The 23,948-nt window shown below is 38.8% G+C and overlaps 1 protein-coding gene across 11 annotated transcripts in view; it reads left to right on the top strand.

The window, feature by feature from the left end:
• LOC146716900 (LIM and calponin homology domains-containing protein 1-like) overlaps positions 1-23,948 on the top strand; it is an 83,709-nt gene that overhangs the window by 45,674 nt on the left and 14,087 nt on the right. For 5 of the 11 annotated variants that reach the window (XM_085469508.1, XM_085469522.1, XM_085469537.1 and 2 more), the window contains exons 5-13: positions 2,926-2,956; positions 6,077-6,187; positions 7,577-7,775; positions 13,871-14,129; positions 18,030-18,416; positions 19,702-19,737; positions 21,889-22,015; positions 22,274-22,431; positions 22,883-23,369. In XM_085469508.1, coding sequence (XP_085325634.1) covers positions 2,926-2,956; positions 6,077-6,187; positions 7,577-7,775; positions 13,871-14,129; positions 18,030-18,416; positions 19,702-19,737; positions 21,889-22,015; positions 22,274-22,431; positions 22,883-23,369 — 1,795 coding nt within the window. Of the gene's footprint in view, positions 1-2,925; positions 2,957-6,076; positions 6,188-7,576; positions 7,776-13,870; positions 14,130-15,375; positions 15,649-18,029; positions 18,417-19,701; positions 19,738-21,888; positions 22,016-22,273; positions 22,432-22,882; positions 23,370-23,948 lie in introns of all 11 variants that reach the window. The other 6 variants (XM_085469579.1, XM_085469563.1, XM_085469514.1 and 3 more) reach the window with 4 other exon arrangements.

Below are 23,948 nucleotides of genomic sequence, written 5' to 3'. Positions count from 1 at the left end.
CACGGGGTGATTTTTTTTCTCTTTCTGTCATTGATTGTTTAATAGCATCTCCAAAAACATGCAGGCAGTAGTATATTAAAAATGATGCAATCTGGATTCATATTTACTCAATACACCATTGCTTCTATTGACATGTTAAAATTGAACTTTGCTTTCATTGTTCAAGTAGCCCTGCACTTCATCTGGTGCTTATGTAACTCTCTCACATATAGAAGGTTATTTCCTACACCTTTACTCTTCTAGAAAACTTTGGACAGCTAGGGCTCAGACAAACAGATTGTAGTGCACTGTGAGCTGAGGAATAGAATATCTACTGTTCCTGTTGATGGTCATGGCTCATTTTCCAGGATAAGCAATGGTTTGCCAGGTAGTGGAGATGAGAGGAGATGACAGCTGTGTTTCTGTTCAGCAGTCTAGTGGATTTCACAGAAAATTTTGAAATGCTGTAAAATATAAAACACAGGTTAAATCTTTACCTCAGTTGCATTATCCATAAATATACTGATTATGGCTAAGTTAATGCCACTGGCAGTAATTATGGAAACCATTTAAAGCTTTCATCAAAAATAAATAAACATTAACTCATAAGCAGAAAGAATAATGTTACTATCATCACATAACATAGAGCTAATAGAGGGAAATGTCTTGGTAGTTATGTTTAACAAAAAAATATAGTGTAAATAATAAATTATGACTTTCAAAGCCAGATTATAAAATCTAATCACGTGAGAGAATTTTTTCAGAAATAACTAGCTAGCCAATTTGTAAAGGCTTTTTCAAATGTTTGTTTTCAGCCATAAGTTACTTTATATCAGTTTTTACAAATTTGATATTAAACTACTGTATATACCCATGCTTAATATACATTTGACATATGTAAGAGAAAAGAATAAGCAGCAATATCATTACTAGTTTATCTGTTTTTAGCCTTTACATTAAATACATTTTGTCATTTAAACGACAAAGACAAACATGCAGGAAAAAAATGTAAGAATATGAGAGCTGTTTACATTAGCTTGGGCCTCTTAATATGATCTAATACCTTGTGGAATGTGTATTTGTCCTTTGATTGTGAACTTACTAGCTAACAGCAGAGAAAAGGTACTTGTCTCCATGTTTATTTAGTCAACTGACAGAATGAGAGGATGATGAGGGAGGGGTTGCTGTTCATGCTCTCAAGCTCATTTCACCTTCTCCACCTTTATTTGTTTCTCATGTACCTGCTGCCATTCAAAGCCCAACTTTGAGTGTCACTTGCATGTTGAATGAGTTGGCCTAAGTTAAGCAGAGTCTCAGGATGTGTTGTGTGAATTATGGCATAAAATAGTTGTGTTCTGTACCTGTAACATTGAAATCCCCACATAAGAAAATCCTGTATATAAGTACAAGATAAGCTATTTCGTGTCCTTGTTTATCTTTTCCTTTTGAATCCCTGGAAGTACAATATATATATAATAAGGACATGTTAAGCTGAGAGCCTTCGTAAAGATGTTTACGAAGGCACCAAATAAAAAAATAAAACTGCTGTGTGCATTTATACATCAAACAAATGGGTTGGTTCAGCAGTCTTTGGAGTCTTGGGAAATGTACTGTAGATGAAAACAAGTGTACTACATGAAAAGAAAAAGTGCGCAAGCATCTCTGGTTGAACTCCTCTACATTTGCCTATAAGCAGCCCAGCAAAAGATAATTCCAGTCTAATTCGTGTTCACCTCTTGGCTATACATAGTTTCCTGGTATCCCTCCCATCCATTATGCTTTTTTTTTCCAAATTAAAGGTTATTATTCTTAATTTTAAAAAACTGTAACATTTAAGCTAAATATGAGTTTCCCATAATTAATTGTTTTTAAGTTGACCTTTTATACATTGTCCATAAAGATATTTTTTAAAAAAAAAGTAAAATGTTGTGAAATGACCTTATGCTGGTATGATATACATTAGTTATTTTTATTGACCTTGATACTAAGATATAATAACTATTCTGGCTTTTCCCAAGTCGCTAATGTTTAATCAAGTATCAATTTTAACAATTTATTGATCCTGTGATCCTCTCATGCTGTGCTGATCCAGATACAAAGATTGTGGCAGGACATAATTGCAATCAACTCTAGTTTAAGAATACTTTAAATGTTTTTGTTGCCTTTTTTTTTTCTTTTTGTTATCAAAAAGAAAAAAAATATTTTATCCATTGTTAGATTTTTATTTTGCCATTCATCAGGCTTCACGTGTCTTTCACAGCTTAAGAAAAGGCAGATTGTGGATTTTATGTGATTGAGACTATTTAAGAAAACAAAGTCTCACACTTGTATGCGTCTGTGTTTTAGCCTTTGTTTTCTCTGTCTTTGTTTTTCACCTCTCAGCCTAGAAATTTGTATTTCTACAACATGAGTGCATTTTAGTCAGGTTTACAATTGCTTCATTCCACTTCCCATTTATAGCTCACGTGGTAATCCGCAAGATTCACATCATTTCATTTTGGCAGCGTCTGTGGTGCTAAGTGGCCTCCGCTGTGGTGTTCTCTTAGAGACGCTCCACCTCCCAGAGATCAGTTGGCAGTCAACTCACTAGGCTACCACTATAGCACGTGTCTCTTCTATCTACTACAAAAGTATTTCTCTTTGTGAATTCTGGACTTACCATTTTAATTTCAGTGTTTCTTTCCTTTCTATTTCAGCAGTTATTCAGTTGCTAAGACTGTTAACGAAAGGTTTTGCCAAAATGTTAGCTTTCTGTGCGTGGGCTACAGTCACTGCAGATTCTTATATTTCACAAAGTTTAGTTTTTTCTGCTGTTTCACATAGATATGTGGGAGATGGCACATCTTGAAGTTGTCTGCTGTTATCTTTATGTAAGGCACTTCACTGAATAGAACCAGAAGTCTCACTACCTCCTCTGTCTGTCTCTCTCTGTGTTTCATTCTCCAGGGGAAGTGACGGCAGTCGAAAGCTCAAGAATGTAAGTGATACTGTCAGGTTACAGTGGGATAATTTGTTTGTGTGCTAAATACATGTTTGGAAAGAAAGTGTTATTCTGGTGCTGTGTTTCTCTTTTTGCTTTCACTATCCATGATTTCAATGGCTCTTACTAATCCGTGATCCACCTCTGTGTTTTCCTGTTAAAAAGTTGTTCCTCTTTTCTACATTCTTGTCCCTGGGCCTGGATCACTGGGGTTCTTTCTCTATATTGTGGGGCATTTACCTTTACATAAAGTACCTTGACACAACTCTTACTATGAAATGGTGTTAAATATCTAGTTTCTATTCTGTCTGTATTATCCTTTATTACCTTTCCACTTTACCCTGTTTATGTGCATCTGTTCATGCATCTTACTTTGTTTGTTTTAGATGGTATGTTGGTTTTTCATATTTTTTGCTTAGTGTTTTCTTGCACCTTCGAAGTCAACTATTTCTACATATTCTGTGAGTCTAGATTGATTTCAGGCGTCTTTATTCTTGCCTCTCTTACAGCCTTTTAATTATTTAGAAGCCCGTTATAGTCACTGTCTGCTCAAATCAGCACCTTCCTATCCTTTTTCTAATAATGCCGCTTTAAGAAGTAGAACACACAATGCTGGCCCTGCCTACTCTGCAGTCAAAGCAGTTCTACTCGCGCTCTCTCTCTCTCGCTATGTCTCTGTCCTCCCCTCCTCTCTCTGTGATGCTGCTGTGCACTGTACAAGTTAAAGTGTCGAACTGCAGCACTGGTCAGGCCTGTTAGCTCATTTAGCTGACTAAACATGGGGGACTCCAGCATTTGCAGCGGTGGCAAATGGCTAACATATTCCCAGCAGCCAACACTTTTGCAAGGAACCTTCTGCTGTGATGTTCTGTAGATTCAGGACTAAGGACTAGGATTTGACAGCAGCTGTCTCTGCAACACATCAAATATTGAGTGGTGACGAAACTGCATCGAAAGGAATTTGCTGATGTGATGACAAAGGTGTTGTTTAGCAAACAGCAGATGGGACGTTACCATTTTTAAAAGAGGTATGCCTGGATAAGATACTGCTGAATCTGCTGTGTTCATGAGACTGTTATTTAGCAGGTAAAGGTGTGAAGAAGAAGGCCTGATTATGCATAGTGATGACTGTGAGGTAACAAAACAAAATCTGTATCTGTATGCATGTCTGCATGCACTGGATAGTGCTGAGGTCCTGACATAATAGGTGGAATTTTGGCTTCGTTCATGACCCTGCAGTGTGTGACTTTAAGTGTGTTTGCACATGAACCAAAAAGGTGAATGTTGGTTTCCAGTGGAACTTCCTTGACAGGTCTGTCCACGTGTGCACTGACAGGCAGCTGCTGAAATTGACAAGGCAAAGCATGTGTGACGCTATGCATTATTCTGCTGTCACGTCGTTTATTTTCATTCCTGACTGTCGAAACTCCGCTGACATGTACTTAAAGTTTGCCTTTGAAATTCTTTAAGAATGCTCTTCGTTAAGTATTGGTTGGTTTAGTGCTGCATGTGTAAATCATACAGACAGAGTTTTGGAATGTGATTGTGGAGTTTGGGATTGATAAGGGTGTGTTTACAGCACAATAGTAAGCAAGTGAAACACATTTGGTGCTGACCCAGTTCCAGTGGGAGTTGGCATGAATCTGCTATTGTGGTGACACAGAAACTCCATATTCTGCTGCTGAGAGAGCTGCAGTATGCAGCTAATGAAGCTAAACCTCAGCAGCTGTGTTGTCACAGCTTCACCTCTGTAGTGTCAGGATATTAGATAAAAAATCTCATGTGGTTCTGAAAATATGGCTTATGAAACTAAAATTGTATAATAGTTAGAGTCAATGATTGATCGATGGAACTGTCCCCAGTTGCAGCTCAATCATGTTTCACCCTTTAATAAGACTAAAAGTTTAACTTATCTTCATCGTCCAACACAGCTTCACATAAAAGGTCTCATTTAGCTTTGTGCTTATTCTGATCAGCAGACTGGTTCTTTTGCACTCCCTCCAACTGCGCTTGAATGGCAGAAGTTGTTTACACTGACAGTATGACTGAAATAAACACATTAAGCCTTGCTGAGCTTTCTTATCAAAGCGCTCCCTGTGGACAGCTCGTTGACATGGACACAGTAAATATAGCTGGGAGCTCTTTGCCAACAGTGTTAAAGGTGCAGCTCTGTGTGATTTCCCTTTGGCTGGAGTCGGTGTGTAAATTTTACATTTTAGACATTTAGCTGACAAAAGAACTTCAGTTCGTTGGTTCCTCAACCACAGTCAGTTACGTTGGGGCATTTGTTACAACCAGTGGTGCCAAAACAAAAGTAGAGGCTCTTTCAGCTGCTCATTCAGCTGCTGTTAATGTGTTTCAGAGAGTTAAGAATGACCGGGTAACTGATATACTCAGCACTAAGCTAGCTAACAGGCAATTATAAATCACTGTGACCACAGAAAGGTGGCTATATGTCAGCAAGAGAAGTGCCTGTGACCAGTTTCGGTGTCTGAACAGTGCCTCAGTGTTGTTGTGTTTCTTCCAGCTGCGTTTGCTAACTTATCACTTCTTTGGAAGAGGCTGGGCTGCAATTACCAGGAAACTAGCTGGCACTGTTTTACAAAAAAGGGAAAAGTGAAAGCAAGAGAGTGGGTGTTTTGTTGTAGTTTTTTCTTTGTTTTTTTCTTTTTCCTTCAATGCATCCAATATTATTTATAGCTATTTGACTGCTTTGCTGCATGAACATACCAGAGATACACCCGTGTAGCATATTTTGAGTTGACAGGCTAATGAACAGTGTGAATCCAGGTTATCATTTTGAAGACTTGGGATGCCAGTGGCCTGTGAGGCTGCTGCCCAGACTGCTTTTTCTCTGCTAGTGACGATTAGGATTTGAAAACTAATTTTTAATGTTATTTTTCTAAATTAATAAGTTTAATATTGTTGGACTGTACAATTTGTTTAAGGTGATGTAAGGCCGACTGGAATTAAGACAGAGTGCTTTGAGTTGGTATTGAAATGTGATCAAGTAGCTCTTTAGTTTTAAAAGGTTAATTTGTTTCATGCTTTTCTTTTATTGGAAAGATCAGCTGATATTTTTTCATGATTTTTGTCTGCATTTCTTCTTTTCTTCAGGTTTTAATTACTATCTACTGGTTGGGTCGTGCTGCCAATAGCTGTACATCCTACAACGGGCCCACGTTGGACCTGAAAGAGTTTGAGGGCCTGCTGTCACAGATGCGAAAGGTTGGATAGCTCATGTTTATGCCAGCGATAAAAATATAATGGAAATCTCAAGTACATGGATAATATAGTCAGCACTTGCTTTTCCCCCCCATTATGTCTCTCTTAGTAACCAGAGCTATCAAGTGTAATAGGTAGGGAGACCATATGCTATATTAAATATTTGATCCCTGCAGTAATTCATTTCTACAGCCAAAGTGACCTGAGGCATGACACACAGCTTCTGCAGAATCACTTATTTTGGAACTGAGATTCAGAAAATGTGTGTTTGTTCGCTGTACTAACATTTCTGAGAAAACACCTTTCACCCGAGTTCCAGTCAAGAAAATTGAATTTAACCTACCTTTTACCTTTTTAATGACCCAAGAAAAAGGAGAAAAGTTAGAAATGGCAAACCCTCAAGACACATACATGCATACACCCTCTGTGACCGTCATTCGTAGCCATGATGTCAGTTCTGTGCAATTTATTCCACTATGTGACGTCCTTTTGCTATTCTGTAAAACTGGGAAATTGCTGCCAATTCAGCAAAAATACTTTCCCAGATGTTCACACGTTGCAGACGGACAACACAAAGCCATAATTCCACAAAGCAAAAAAAACTTTGATAAAATGAAGGAAAGCTCATCATGTGCAGGTGCATGAAATTCCAGAGTGACTATTCACTTCCCGCCACACTTCCAACAGTTACTAAATGGAAGCTGGACCTTACCAAAACTGATGATTGAAAAGCACTAAGCAGGTAAATGTGAGCTCAGCTGCGCTCTTATTTACTTTTTGTAAAAAACTTAGTTTAAGTGCTTGTTTTAAAGGGTGAGTTACGAGGGAGATGCATATTTTCTTACTTAACTGGTATAGTGGTATATAAGTTATAATATATTGGTTTAAATTGTGTAAAAGTGAAAGAAACAAATCACACATGACTTCTGCTGCTGTAGAGCCTGTTTTATAAGCATAACAAAGACATTTAGGAGAGTTTGGGAGTTGCATAACAGATGGTAGAGGGGTCATGGGCAGGAAGTCTTTTGGTAGACAGGAAAGGCCTTTCCCCACCTTCCATTAGCTGCAACAACACATTAAAGCTGTGGACAGAGAAAGGGAGGGGTCACTAAGGTGAAGAGAAAATGATGAAGAGTGATGTAGGTAGAAGAAGAGAGAGGTTATTGGAAAAATAGATGTGGGCAGAGTGGAGACTTGCAGCATGACAGCTGTAGTGGACACAAAGGCCAAACAACACAAGTTTGGGGGACTTCAGTGACGACTTATGGAATATGCAGCGAAAATTCCTAATTCATTTTAGGGTGTTTGATTACTTTCATTACTCTCCACCATTTGTTATCACTCTTTTTTTTGTGCTCATGCATTTTGTAAAATGTGTGTATGCATTCTCAGGAGACAGAAGAGGCAGAGAGCCCTAAACGCAGCATCCGGGACAGTGGCTACATTGACTGCTGGGACTCTGAGCGCAGCGACTCTCTCTCTCCGCCACGCCACGGGCGCGAGGATTCATTCGACAGCCTGGACTCCTTCGGATCACGCTCAAGACAAACCCCGTCACCAGACGTCCTGGTCGCCCGCGGCAGCAGTGATGGTAGGAAAAAAATTTAGTCTATACACTCTTCGATTCACACTGAACTGCTAGTTTTAGTTGACTGTGAAAGACTGGTTACAATGGCCACCCTTTAAATCACAATTTGCAGGTTAAATATGTTCAGTAGCCATTGTGTTGTTTTAGCTATAGCTGTTTTTCCTGTGAGTGAGAAGTAAGTCTTTGTGCAGGTTGGGCAAGGTGCACAGATGCAACATATAGATAAATGAGGTTTATTGTGCTTTGAATGCTACTGTATGAAGGCTTGTTGTTCTGGCTGTGTTTTTGCAGGACAACGCCCAGTTCAAGTCAAAGGCTGTTTGAGAGAATAACATGAATAATCTCTGTACTGTTTTGAAGTCAATTTATGGCTCTTGTTATATTTAAGCCATGGTAATGTACATTGTAAAAGGAATTCAGTAGTGGCTGGGCTCAGTTCCAGTGTCTGTTACCTCTCTTAGACCAAGGGCTACAATCGCACCGTATTAAAGCTCTCTGTGTTCTTCACCTTATCTGACGTCAATCTGCAGTGTCAGAAAACATCCTAGAGTCTAGTTTCAATAACAAATCTGTCCACATTTGGTTTGGTTTCAAACACATTTCAGTTATGTAATATTAACATATGCTCCAACAAGCAGGTGATGTAACACCAAAGGCATTTCATTTATTCATCTTTTTGGAAGGGAAAATTCAAAATTTATGAAAAGATGAAGTTGGCAAGGCAGCAACAGCCACACAGCTTCTGTTTTGTCCTTTCTTTTTGTTTAGAAATTTTGAAAAGTACTTCTTGTTACAGTACAAATTAGAGCCTGTCCTTATGAAGAAGTAAGCAGGGAGACTTTAAGCTGTAGTTTAAACAGTGAAACACTTAAACCCTGCTTATTCAGGGAAAGCTCTATGAAATCTTAGTCCTTAATTCCCCTAAAAATGCACAATGCAGTAGATTTATTTTATAACTCTATTTCTTTATTAACTCTGTTGCTTATCTAATTAAATCTAGTATGAATGAAAATAGTCTCAGCTATCATACTTGTCCCAGCTCGCAGTCTTAAGGTGTTTGTACCATTCCTCATACCACTGACATCTGCACAAAAGTATCTCTGTGCTTGATGTTTGAACCTTTTGTCCTTAGTTACGGCTTTTTGATGCGTTTCTTTAAGTGTGCACTCAGATGAGTGACAGCACCAAAGACTAAGGAAGGTATGACCTATCTCTATACAGTATGTGAGACAAAGAAGAGGAAGAGTTGTGGTTTCATGAAGGAGCTTTCAGTGGTTTTGATCTGACACTTGACTGGTATGTCAAGGATTATGAAACTAACAGCTCTTGGTTTTGAGAACAGAAGATATTGTTACATATAATGTATGTATATATGTAAAAATATGGTCTTTGTAATTATTTGGAAGGCATCAAATAGAGATTAAATATGTATACTTTTAAATTTGTCACATTAATTTCTGTCTTTGTCTCTAGATTTCCCTCAACGTGTTTACATTGCTTTGTTGTTTATTACGAAAAATGCTTACTACTGTATATGTGCAGTTTAAGACATCCGACATGGTAGCATGGCACTTGCAAGACCAGCATAAGCTGCAAAACCTTTGAAGTGGCTTTGGGCTGATGTCAGAAATTGAGTTAAAAATACATTTTGGTCTCACATGAGTATTTTATAATGCCAAACTGGCCACATGCTTTCATTGAAAGCTGCTAATTGCTAGACTGTTTGCGGATTTGAAGGTATAAAATTTTAATGGTAGACTATAAAAAAGATTACTGCGTTCGTCACACAGTGTAATGTACTTGTCATTGCTGTGCTGAATGTGGGAAAAACTGAGGAAAAGCATCCTGTCTGATTATGTTTTTGTTTTGAGGGAAGTGCAAAAGGAAACTGTTGTCCCTTGTTGTCATCAACAGTCAAACTATAGTGCTTTAAGGAAAAATCCGCAATGTATCCTGTGGTTTTTTTTTTTGTTGTTTTTTTTTTAAGTGTTTACTTTATTGTTGTAGATAAGTAGCTTTCATTTTTGGTTGTAGAAGCAATATTCGCTATTTTTTTTAAAAAAGTGCTAGGATGATGGTATCCAAAACATCCTAAATATGGGCCAATGAACAAGTTTTAGCCAGTCTACTGAAAGTTGACCCCTTACCATGTTTCTCTTTATTTTTTTTTTAAACCTTTTTTTCAAGTTTAACGTAGGTTGCACTGCCTGCTGTCATTTTGTCTATTAAAAAATATGGACTGTGTAGGCTTGGTGGGGTGCCAGGCGGGTAGAAAACCTTTTATTAGCGATCTTGTTAACCACATGCACACACATGCACATGCAGCTTGAAAGAGTTAAGAAAACCAGGCAAATGTTTATTGTTGTTGTCTGTCTACTCATGTTTGCTAATAAAGGTAGGCAAGATATCGCTATACAGGGTGTCCCACAAGTCACTATATACTTTTAATAGAGCCCTAAAAAGAAACTGCTACGTTCTCTTCATGCTTGAAGTGGGAATTAAACATACAATAAGCAACACCAGCCTGACGACCCCCAAATCTGACAATAACTCAAGTTTTTCCGGCCGTGACCCAAAATTAGCTTTTCAAGGGTATTCCACTATTACGCAAAAAGAAACTTGATGGAATAAATGGGCTCTGTTTTCTTAAAAATAGCCTCGAAAAAAGCTGCCACAAACATTCTTTCAACCTCTCTTGTTTATACTACAGAAGCATTACCTAATCAATTTTTCCACCGACACATGTAACTCACAGCTGATTAGTCACACTGTCAACCTGCTGACACCTACATATCATCCAAAGATTGAAAAGAACGAAGAGAGTTGATAGCTGATGAACTGAGGAGGCAGATTGAAGTTTAGCATACCGCTACCTGTGGTGGAATTTCCTTTTAAGTTTTGATAAGTTTATTTTATTTCAGAAGCACTTTGTGATGCATACATGCTTTCAAAAGCTACATATTTAACATCACAATCTTGTGATATTTATTATTCCTGGTTATCAAAATATCAGTGATCAAATGAGACCCACAGGTACAAACTAGATATTTTTAACCCAGGGGGCTTTGAGTACATCTAGCCCCCTGGGTTAAAAAAGAATCCTTTTGTTAACATCCATACAAACTTGACTCCAGCAGGTTTTCCCTGCCCTGACCTTTAGACAAAGCCCTTTCTCTGTTCAGCACTGAAAACTGACTTCACCCTGACAGAAATTAGGAACTTTGATTCAATCGAGAAATTCAATATTGGCAATGCCCTTTTGTTTGGGCTATGTGTGGAGATGGATACGGTTTGGATAAATGAGGCACTTTTGTGGGCTTCTATAGTAAAATTGTCCTTCTCACTTTCTCTGTTTACAGGGCAGCGCCCACTGCCAGTCAAAAGCCGTTTGAAAGAATGATTGAATGATGTAATTGAGATAGTTTTAAAGGTCTTGTAGAAAATATCTCTCCAAAGTGTCTGAAAACTATATGTTTTCAGACTCCTGGCTTCATACATAATCAATGAAAAATCATCATAAACTGAAAGCATAGCTTTTTTTCTCGTACTGCCACATAAACAGTTTACGATTGTAAGAATGATATTGTCTGTATTCAAACTTGGAATCTTTTTTTAATTTGTTTTAATTTTAGTTTGCATAGAAGTGAAAATGATCTTATATAAAGGCAACAACTGTTAATTTTGTAAACTAAAATGTAGAGTGTAACTAACGCTTGTACGGACACGTATAGCTGGGGACCCGGCAGCTCAGTAGTCATTCCTGTTGTTCTTCTTTGAAGTTCCCTTGAAGGCTTGTGCCTCGGATGTCTGGATAGTTGGTGCATTATAATGTAAAGTCTCAGCAGTGTACGGTGTATGTGGTCAGTGTTTCTGATCACATTCGAGTGGTCAGAAAAACAAGCATGTGCACAGACACCCACATGGACACTCGCACTCACCATCTGATGATAAAAGTCACTCAGACAATAGCGGACTCACAGATGAATATAACAAAGCTGACGTTTGTTCACATTCATTGGATGTCTTAATGATGATGCACTTTCATCAGCAACTGATGTGCTTCCATGCACTGGAAATAATACATACTACGTATTAGTTACTTATTTACTACTATTGGTATTAATAGTAGTACATTTGTGTTATTTCTTCCAGTTTTTCTTTTTGCATTGTACAGTTATAATAAATGCTACGTATTTGTAGTTAGCAACACATTGTTGAATTAATTATTTCTCACATTGTTCTTACATTTTGTCTTTTCATACTTGGTGTTTTGGACATTCGTTACAACTTTTCAGTTACTGCGATCATTATTGAACTACACTTTGTAACTTTTTCTTTCGTAATGCAGTATAACTAGATGATGATGATGATGACTATTGATGTCACTATATTTTTCTAAAATCTTGGTACACTATGGACCTGACCCATGATACATTTTCTCTCAAGCTTCACTATTACCATGTGTGCAGAGGGAGCACATCATCCTGTAAAAAACATATGTTGTTCCTTAAAGATGGATCGACTTGGATGGCAGAGTCCCTCATGTTTCCATTGCATGGGTTAAGAGCCATAATTGAACCCTTCGTTGTTAGAAGTGCAGATTTCTCGAAGTCTTTTTTTGGACCTTGATCTGTCAATCTTTGAAACCACATAAAAAGCCTTTTGATAGAAAAAGAAGCTTTTCACAAGTTCAAATGTGACAGCTGCTTCCACGTGTATGTCCACAAAACTAAGGGAAGATTTTATGACTTAGATCTGGTTAAAATTCTTGGTTTGTACTCTGAATATATATACATTGAGTCATAAATTTATAGGTCATAGTCTGAGTACACATGCACTCAAAGGGAGGAGACAGTAGCACATGTGCTGAACATCTTTGAGAGGAATTTTTAGCGACCTTGAATAAAGCAAGGCTGCAGTTATCTGTTTGCTGCGGGTTTTAACATATCTAGGCTTTGGTTTGCAAAACATTGCCAAGTAATCGTGGATGTGACTGGTATATCTTCAGTAAATCACTGGAACTATAAACATGTGACCTGCTGAATGAGACTGAGTTTCATTTCTTTCTTCTATATGTTTTTAGAGGATCACAGTGGGCCATCGCACAGAGGAATTTAGGACCCCAAGTAGGGAAAGTCCTTAAGCAATAAACTTCTGCAAAGCCAGGTGTTACCACTGATATTACAAAGCTAACATTATGTTTAAAATCTGATTCACACAGGAAGAATTTACTCCGTGTCTAACTGCGTGCTAATATTTAGTCAGCACAAGCTGCACAATGCAAATTTAGTGATGATTTATGTCACCTGCTTTGTTTCATAAAAACGGGCTTGCATCTGATTTATGCTCTGTGGCAAGAATGCACAGTGGTCTAATAACACTATTAGACCACTGTAATTTTGTTATGCGTATATGAAGGTTTAAAGAAATAAATCTGGGCTTTCTGCCACGAGACTCCTCAATCAACAGTTTTTCCTCTGATCTTATTTTTGGGTTTAATCTCTTATGTCTCCCTCTTGTTCTCCCTCTGTCTCTCTCTTGCAATGACTCAGCAAGATACAGTTTTCTTGCTGTGTAGGATACTTAAAATGAAGTCGTTTTTTATCGTTTTTTTGAACACATTGCGATTGAAAAGGGGCTTTAATATAACACATACTTGTGTTTACATGATTTGTCACAAGTGTAAATGGGCTGAGAACTGGGTGCTTTGTAGAGTATATCTGAGTTTCTGATTACTTCTATCACACTTTGAGTTTTGTTGTTTTTAGCTTATTTTTTCTTAGCATTGAGGTAAAGGAAATCAGTATTAGCAGGTAGCATTGTTCCTGCCATTTTGCTTAATTTCAGAACTTTTAATCAGTGTTTCTGTCATATCATATCAAGATGTACAGCATCATACCATGACCAATGCAAAAAAAGTGGTTATGTTTTTCTCATGCAAAATACTTTTTGAGAGACATCGCTGTGTAGTCTCTAAAGACACACAGTGCATATATAACATGTAGTATAGTCTGTTTCTTCCATATGGGTTAAAAAATACAATTTTGATGAAAAATGTGTCCTCTGGTGCCAGTGAACACTTCTGTTCGTCTCATTAGGCCGTGGCAGCGACTCGGAGTCTGACGGCGCTCCTCACCGGAAGATGCCAGACGTTCGTAAGGATGACATGTTGGCACGACGGACGTCTGTCAGCGAGCCACGAACCGCCGTACCCTTTAACCAGTACCTGCCCAACAAGAGCAACCAGAGTGGATATCTGCCAACGCCACTACGCAAAAAGAGCAACGACAAAGAGGAGGGAGGACGCAAGAGCTGGAGTACCGCCACTTCACCTGTAGGGGGTGACAGACCTCTTAGGTAGGTGTAACACTAGAGAGTGCTCTTGTGACTTGGCTATCAAAAAGGCATTTAGTTTAGCCTAACTGAAAATATCATATAATATTATATGTATGGAATACTAAAAGGTGTCTGTTGTTTGTGTGTCGATATATACAATTGTTGTTAAGTTGGGCACAATCCAAAATAAGAAACAAAGAAGTTTAATAGCTTAATGAACAGATTATCAGGGGTACATGTTACACCACTGTGGCTTGACACTGATTGGTGCAGATAAACCCTTTTAAAGCTTGTTTAAAAAGTTCTGGCTGAAAGCGCACAGTTCAGGGTGCGGATGGAAGAAGTTTGACTGCCCAGAAATCCTGTTAATAAGCGTGAAGATGATGGCTGAGATTAGTAGATATGGATGTAGACCATGAAATAATTTAAAGTAATTACTTTAATACAGAACTGATAAAACAAATCAGCTGTTGGAGATTTTTCAGTGTTTTAAAATGTTTTGTGTGTGAGTGATGTTTAGGGGGGGTTTGTTTGTTTGAGTTTTTTTTACAGTAATTGGCAAGATTAGGTGTTATGTCAAATTGCATATGTCTGTAATAAAACCTCTCAGCTTTTGATTATTTTTCTAGTATTGTACAGATGTGAGTGGCTAATAGAGGCCAGATGTGGGTTTTCATTGGCTCTAATTCTGACTGAAGCAAATGTCTGAAGCAGATTTAAAACAAAAGGTCTTTTTGAAATAGTCTGGCATGACACCATGCAGATTTCATCACAAGTTTCAGATTTCTGCTTGCTCAGCAGATTCCTTGATGTGCTTTGATTGTCTCTTGTAGCTTCCGATGTTGCTTGTTTGCTATTGACTAGATTGAGTTTGGTGTTTAGTACGGAGCCCCGCAGGGGACATGGGAGGAAAAAAAAATTAAGACGGACTTTTGCGAGATCTCGCAAAACAAACTCGGGATCTCGCAAAAGTTTTGCTACCCAATTGGTTATTTCCCTATTTTTTTCATCCATCAAAGCTCACATATTGATTTTGCATTTATTCTTTTCCTCTTTCCCTCCTTCTCCATCTCTTTACTTCACCTCTTATTATTTTATGTCATGGTGTGTCCTTCACTCGTTCTTTCCCCAACCCTCCCTACATCTGTTTGTGCTTCATGTCTTATGACCATCATGTTGTGATTATCCTCATGTGACTAATTTTACTCCCAATGTGATTACGTATTCCTGTCCTGTGTGTGTGTTGCATGAATGGGTGATGCCTCAGTCTAAATGAGGTCTGTAGCTTAGAAATCCCTCCTGGAGAATCCCCTAGTCCATCCCCCACCCTGCCCCTTAAACCCTGTACACAGATTCAAAAGGAGAACCACATTAAAAAGGACAAGCACGAAGGGAGGCAGTCTGCATCTCCGCCTTGCATTGAGATCCATACAGCAGGCAAAAGAAGGAGAAGTGAGCCTCTGCCCAGTAGTCTCCCCCAGCCCCAAGCAGAGCCCCCAAGAGAGACTGTAATTCATCTGATGGTCACCTCTGAGCAAAGGTTTTAACCTTCACTCATATTTTCTCAATACCAGATATCAACATCCCCATTCCTTTTTGTAATTACTATTTTTTATGTTTTTGTTTTTTTTAATTTAACCCGTCAAGTTTATTTTTGTGCTTTTACACATTGTTTCTCTGATTTTTAAGCAAAAATTTATTTTATATGTGTAAAGTTTTTAGGTGGCTGCAGAGAGCTCTGTGCAGTGTCACAGCTAAGGTGGGGGGGAGGTCAGAAAAGTAAATAAAGTAAAATTACCACACCACTATCCATATCTGCTTTAAGCTAACAGCTCCAAGGTAAATGAAAAACTAATAGCATGTTGTTATTCTACACTCCAGTTTGATAATAATATATAAACAGTATTTGGAGTTGTTTGGGGTTAGAATAGGCATTTTGGGTGGTAGTGCAATAACGTTATGGATGGTATGGATTTTCTGACAGATTTGATAGAAATGTATACGTTTTCTGTAAAAATCTGACCATTTGATTGACAGTTATTCCTGCTATGTTTGGAAAATCAATCACCAAATGAGCAAAATTTAAATTGTTTTTTCAATACTGATGATTTTTCTTTTGGCTCTGCCTAAAACCTCCTGGTGAATGCCAACAATTGGTTTTTGCAGGAAGAAACTTTGCAAGTCCATGATAGAAGAGTTTAGTGCTCAGTGTGTAGAGATCTTTATTATTGTTGGTCATGAGTAGAGTCAGCAGTAATATTTCAGCTGAACTTTTGTTTTTTAAAAGGTTAACTTATTCTACATCAAGTGGTATTTTGCCGTGTTTCATGTGCAAGTTTTGATATATTTGACTCTAATCCTCTTGAATGCCACAGAAAACACTGAAAAATTGATCTTGCTTATTTCAGCTGTAGCGTACCTGTCCAAAACCAATGTTTGTGATAGTCACGATACTCAACAAACATCTCTAAGAACTGTTTTCTTCAAGACAGTTTCCATGGTAGAAAACTTTTCCAGCTGATGTTTAATTTTTCTTTTTGGCATTGCTTTTATCAGATCATCTTTTCCACTGCTCCTTTTATCCAGTCTTGGGTAACAGTAAGTTAGCAAGAGGGTCACATCTTATTTAAACCAGTTTCAGACTGTAATGCACTTGCAGCCTTTTGCTTATATATTTCAGAAAGTCTGTACGCAGCAGGACAGCCCAAAGTCTCAAATTATACATTTGGTGTCAGGAAACAAGGTGAGGATTATGAGCTGTCAAAGAACAATGCCATTGTATATTTTACAGCTCACACAAATCCAATGTGATCGCAGTGCTCCTTGAAAAATGTCAGTTTAGGTCTCTTATGGAATTTCGCAGTCCGGCCTTATCCGGTGTTATTTCCTAGTCAAACCGACGTTTCGTTCACAGTGCTGTTGGAGAGTCATGCCTCCAGTTTCCAGCATTGTCTTCTGGCACAGATGTTGTGACATTGATTGAATATTGAGAATGTTAAGGGAGTGAATCCTCAATAGAAATCGGATGGTTGTCCGAGACAAAGGGGATTTGTAGGATATTTTATATGGATTTCCCCATCTTGCATATTTCCTGAATAAAGCCAAGGCTAGAATTTTTTTTCAATTTCAGCTAATTGGTTTTTGCAATGTTGACACATCCTTTTTAAGAGCTTTTGCTGTTTCACTCAATTAGTTAAGTAGAGCAGATACCCAGTGCCATGTTTTTTTAGCTGTTTTTGTAGTTGCAGTAATGACCAAATCTGTTTGACATCTAAAGTATCAGAAATCTGTTGTTCTCTAGATTTTTTTCAATCAAACATAAATTTTGATCAAGTGAAAGGGAGAACAAAAGAACCAAGTGGTTGCTTTCCAGTTATATCACAATATATTTCTATCAAATCTGCAATCATATGCTAGGAGCAAAGCTGCATGCACAACTGAAACATGGACACACAGAAATATACATATATATGTATATATAATATGGATGCACACAAGAATGTACTGTATGTGTCCACACACAAACAAACATTCACAGAGAACATGAACATTCGACCCACCCTCAGGATGTAAGGAAATGAGGCCTTCTTCCTTCCCTGACCCTGAGCAGGCTGGGACTGAAGCCTGGCCTTTTCACTGCCGGCAGCTGGCCAGTCTCTCCCTCCCTACCATGTATTCTGGGAATTTACAGTCCAATAATAAGCCTCCCAGAAAGTAGCTGTTCATCACAGGATGACAAACAGCAGACTGTTTTGTGAATTTTGCTTTGACTTTGTCTGCTCTGAAGGAATTTGTGACCATGCGCTATTTTCATAGATTTATGTCTTTAAAAAAAACTAGGCTTCTCCAGAGGAATGCTGTCTTATGATGTAGGATAATAACCAGGCAGCAAAACGGTTTAGTTTGCTTTGCTTTCTGCAGTACTCCAGCTCGCTCGTGCTCAGAGGAATTCTTCCACCTTTCGTCGACCCTAGCAGCAAATGCCACGGCCGCCTCCGTGTTTCAAACGAGCCCCATCAACACAGCTGGGAAGCATTCACCTGTGACACACCAGGAGGATGTCGCAATAAGGAAAGGAGTTCCTGGTTCTCTGGTAGCTGCAGATGCAAAAGGAGATGATAAACAGGCTTGTCAAATACCGACCTCACCCAAATGTATCGTCACCCTGAGTCCGTCTAGCTTCCTTCCTGTGCCCACTGCCATGGCAACCGCATCAACAGAAACGACTGATACGTGCCGGCAGAAGGGAAAGCCACAGACTGAAATGGATGAAGGCACGTCTTGGGTGGACAGCAGTCTTCCAGCAAAGTGAGCTCACTCCAACAGCTACACTGTTATTTAATGAAACTTTGCTGCATTAAGCTAAAACGGCTTAATTCACTTCAAAGTGAAGGGATCTTCTATTTCCATGATCCCTTTGAATTTTCTATATCAGCATGTGATCTTGACGTGAGACTGCAGTGCTTCTCTGTGGATGATGAATGTCACTATCTGAAGACTGCATGACCTTTTTTACCTGTTTTACATGAAGGCAAATTGATAGTGCCAGCTAAAATCTGTTGTTGAAAAGGGCTGCATGGAAAGTCTGAAAAGTTGACTTTTTCTCTTATCCTTGCTTTTTTGTGACTGATTAATTTGTGAAAGTAGAAACATTTGAGAATGTGCTTTTTGATTAACTGTGCATGACTTTAGTTGGCAGCTTTTGAGCTGTTCAGGGATTTCAAATTAGGAAACAACTTCAGTGCATTCTGAAGTAAATTTGATCCAGTTTGAACCAAAATCGATGAGTAATTCTTCAGTCTATATCTTTGAATCCAAATCTAGATTGGCAATCACACAGTGATAGTTCAAAGTGTGCCAATGAAATTCTATAGTAAAGCTGACTTTAAAGCATATTCCCAGCCACACATCTATCTACCCCAAAACATATGGCAAATAGATGTTTTACTAGGACATACCATATGACAAATACCATTTTTAGCAAACAATCTGCCTGGTCTGCCTGGTTTAGTCTTTTTTTTTTTCCCATCTTGTGAGATTCAAACCACAGGCCACACTGTCTCTCACACCCCTCCAACATCACAGAGACAGCTCTGTATGAAGACCTTTGTGGTTAAGGCCAAACCTACAAGTGGTGGTCACAGACACAAAGACAGCTGCATCCTTGATGTTACCCTTGTGCTGTCTAATAAAACATGCATTTCCTTTTTTCTTTCTTTCTTTTTTCAATAGTTTAGTGTCAACTGCATTCTAAGATCATGGCCATATAATGTGTTTTTTAAAATTATTTTTATTTTATGCCAGCAGTGCTTTTAGTGCTGCAGTAAATTTGTGTTCTGGATAAGACTGCCCCCTTGTGTCTGGCTTGAGGTTTGTCATTTAACCTAGGAGCTAACACAACCAAAGATCACCACACATATTTGTTTCAAGCATTAGTAATTAAATTAAGCTGGTGCGTAGTCACAAACTAACTCATTATCAGCTGCAAACATGGCTTTTTAATATTTGCACGCGTGGATGAGATGTTTCTCTCTTCAGAGTGTTGTGTTCATTTGTGATTGTGTTTTCCCTCCATGCTTTCTGACTTCTGTAGATTCAGCCACACAGATTGTGTGTCAGATGATCCGCAGTAAGTTGTCTTTTTACCCCTCACAGGCTCAGCTGCCTGGCATTGCTCTGCAGTACAAAATAGAGCTGGCTCAATAAGTCATTAAATCATTTGTTCATTGTTGGAAATAGGTCAGGGAAGTGGGGAAATCTGCCAGAAATTGAAGGAATTTAGAAAAATGTCGCCACTGACAGCAATTTATATTTATAAAAGTTCTATTTTTTCCTTTATTAATTTCATATTGACAATCTTGTGTTGAAAAAAATGCTGCATTATGCTGTCATTTAACCATAATATGCTCTTACCAGGGTATGGATCATGTGAAGTGGCCCATAGAACCTCAAACTTTACTGGAATTGATACCCTAATGTCATAAATCATTCCTTTAATTCATCTTTTGGGGCAATTTTGACATGACATGTTAAACACCACATAGTCTACAGAAATGTGGAATGGAACCAAAATGCTTTCTGCAATGACAGTAATTTATCTGATTTCTGTTTTCGTAGAGGTATTAGTGGGAATCAGTGCAGCCAGTCGGTGCTGATGTATGACAGCTTTTGTTACAAGGCGATCTTATGTGACGACTTTTTTCTGCATGGAAAACATAAATGTCTCACAAATAAGCAGATTTTCCTGCTTGCAGTTAAATGATTTGTGGTGGACATTTTTGGCTGTGTGCTTCAACAGTGTCAAACAGTGTCCCTGGCTCTTAGGCTTATCATGGAAAATATGGCTTCAATAAACCTAGTGCTTTTTTGCCTTTGCCTGGCAACAATCCATTCCTCTCAAATTTATTCAACGTGCCTGCTGCCAAGGATGTGGAGAGGACTTGCTAAACTCATCCTCAGTGCTTCTGCGAGCCAGCTGCATGTGTCATGTAAAGCAGCCATTTCTACCAGCCTGCCAACAACCAGTCCCTTTAATCCCATACACAACAGCTAAAAGTGCAGCATGATGACAGGGGATTGCTTAAGTGCAGTTGCCCCTTGGTGTGAAAATACTGTACTGCTGCAATGTTCTTTAATGCACACACTGCTCAGTGAGAACCAAAAAGCATTTGTGAGTGAGTACCATCTAAGTGCCACTCTTTTGTAACTTATGACTGTAAGCCAAGCGATACCTTTGAAAATTACCTGTTGCCAGCACATAAAAGTACTAAAAATAGACAGGTGCTATAGTCACATAGTTAAGACAGTTGTCATTGCTCTTAGGCTTTCTAATTCTGTGATCAACATGCATTGTTGCTGCATGCCTCTAACAATAAAGCTGTACTTTCTGTCTCATCTGTAATGTAAAACTGTTTCGCCATTGCAGAACAAATGTAAAGAGAAATGTAAACTGCCTTTAATGAGTCAATGATTGTATGAAGATCATACTGATTGTTGCATCTGATGAACTCAGATTGAAACTGATATTAAATGTATTTAAATGTGTTTTGAAACATATCGAATCCATCCAAAGAGCAAAGACGCAGAAATCTTTGTTTGATCTTCCGAGGGAACAATGGGCTGGATAAAATCTTAGTTCTGCTTACTAAGCAAGCATGAAGTTTCCTTTAAAAACATGTTTCCATGGAACAATGATTTTATTTTTGGTATCTCTCTGAGACACTGGGACCAGTTTATTTACCTTTTCCTCATTATGATAAATTGACGTAGTTTTTGAACGATGTGGTTTGTTTGATACATTCTGTTTTGGACTGTTCCATGGTATACATGGTAAAGCTAATTTTCTGTGTTTATTTGACATTAACCATTTCAGTGGCTCCAGTAGTATAGTGGATTACACACTCGCCTTATAAGCAAAGAAAAATCCCAGTTTTACGGGAAGAGGGAGAAATCCCTTTTGGGTTGCTTCAGGAAGGGCATCTGGTGTAAAAAGAAATCTGCCAGATCAAACATGTAGACCTACTTGCTATGGTGACATCTTATGATTAAGTGAGCAGTCAAAAGTAGCTTTTTTTCAACATTAAACATGTTACTTCTTCAAAGTTGCATTGAAAGTATAGAATATGTTAAAGCAGTTTTTTTTTTATATTGTGTTCCAGTGACAAAATGAAAACACCATTACAGTAGTAGTACATCATGTACTATAGAATCACTAGTAGTATAACTAATAAGCCCAGTTTGATTTAAATAATTACTGCTTGTTTTTTCCCCTTGCCTGCAGGAGTGTGAGTATGATCGACATGCGTGGTGAGGAAGAAGCCACGTTACAGCCGCACAGTCAGGTGCGTCATGAGCGGATGCATAACCAGTACAACAAAATGAAGGAAGAGGAGGACCACTGGCAGGATGTGAGTTTCTCAGACATTAAGTCGCTCACTCTGTATCTTTCGGTCTTTGTTTTATGGGACTGACATTTATTTGTATGCAGTTTGTTACATCTTTGCATTACTTTCATTATTCCTTTTTAACTGCTATGGTTTTACTGCCTGTGGCCTGTTATACAAGCGTCTTCTAAAGTCATTTTAGCTGTGCCCCAGTAAAATAACAGGGAGCTCAAAGTGCTGCTGAACCAGGACATACTTTGAATCTGTCTGTATGGGTGTCAGGACCTGGCCCGATGGAAAAGTCGGAGGAGGAGTATTTCCCAGGATCTGATCAAAAAGGAGGAGGAAAGGAAGATGATGGAGCGCCTGATGTCAGGAGACACTTATACCTCTCAGAGGAGAAGAAGCATCAAGACCTATAGGGAGATAGTAGAGGACAAGTAAGTTACATCCACGACAACCTACTGAGAACTGCTTTAATGAGTATACCACAGGAAAGCCAATAGCTCTTTGCTCAGTATGATATCAGAAGTAAAGAAAAACTGGGTCATTCTCAGAGAAGAGAATTATATGTCCCCTGTCATTGCTGTCAGCGGGCACAGAGGTGAATGCAGCTCCTCCTGGAGTTCACTTTAAATAGGTCTCCTTCAGAAATTAAAAGGAAGAGCAGATTGTGTGAGTGATTGTGAAATGACTAGAAGAAACTGATCTTTTGCAGTGAAGAAAAAAAAAGGTCTCTTGAGTTTGACAGCAACCAATCAGCCTTTGGTAGCAATTACAACTGATTTCTGTATCTGTCTTTTTAGACAAAGCTTGGCTAAAGCAAGAGTAGGTTCAAATAATTGTTATATCAACTGCTTTACCTCTGCTATGCTTTCTCTTCTTTCTAAGGGAGCGTCGTGAGGAGGATCTACGGCAGGCATACAAGAAAGCCAAAACTCCTGAGGAGGCGACTGCCATTCTCCAACGTTACGCCCAGCGTTTCTCCATAAGCGAAACAGTCCTCGAACGCCTGCAGCTGCCAAAGTTGTTGGACCGCAGCATATCCGCTGACCCCTCCTTCCCCACCTCACCTTTCCCGCTCTCCCTCTCCCTGTCAGCCTCTCCCACGACACCAGACCCTTTCGATTCTGACTTCAATGGGCCCATGAGGTATCTGCGCCAGCAGTCTGCCCCGACTCCAAAGTTTACTTCTACATTTGAGGCGCGAATCGAGGAGTTTCCCAAAGAACCGTCCTCACACCAGCGGTCTCAGATACGCTCTCGCTCCTCTGAACCGCCATCAACCCGAGCCCTGTCACCCAAACCGGTGCCTTTGCTGATGCCCAAGCCTTATTTCCAGGCCCGACCTGCAGGAGGTGAAACTTGGAACAACAAGGTATGATTGACTCAGGCGAAGGAGGTCAGATATTGACTTACCTAGATATATCTGAATGTGAGAACACAGATGTCAGTATATTTTTTTCATTGCACCACAATTCACACGTGGAAACATTTAAGATTAAGGATTAAGGTGACAACAATTAAAATGTTCATAGTTGTCTACTCCAAATACTGAGTCCTGTTTTTAGCTGTTTTTGCACATGAACAATATCAGGAGGTTCAGTCCAAAACATTGGCAGATGTTACCCTCTCTCACACGTGGGACACAGCAGGAAATAATCCCATTCATGTGTGATCTGTTCTCACTATTAGATATACCCAGTTTGGTTTAGGCTAGGATGCTGCCTGGGTATAGAAGGAAGTGCATATGACTCCCACTTTCTTAGTGTCTGTTCATCGAACATGCACATGAACATATTGGACTATGACTATGCACTAAGCAGCTGACAATCCAGCTGCTTTCAACATTTGCACTGCCTGCAGGTATTGTCACAGGAAGCTTCAGGGCTGCTGTGGATATACAGTATGGTGCTTCTTGTTCAGGTTGTGTACACAGTGATTCTAAAGCTTTATT

Source organism: Copadichromis virginalis, linkage group LG2, assembly GCF_057382275.1.
Source record: "Copadichromis virginalis isolate Kocher_CV1m ecotype Utaka linkage group LG2, C_Virginalis_male_GT1.1, whole genome shotgun sequence".
In the NCBI taxonomy this organism is placed as follows: Eukaryota; Metazoa; Chordata; class Actinopteri; order Cichliformes; family Cichlidae; genus Copadichromis; species Copadichromis virginalis.
Note: the sequence above shows the minus strand (reverse complement) of the source record. Positions and strands in the feature narration are given on the sequence as shown.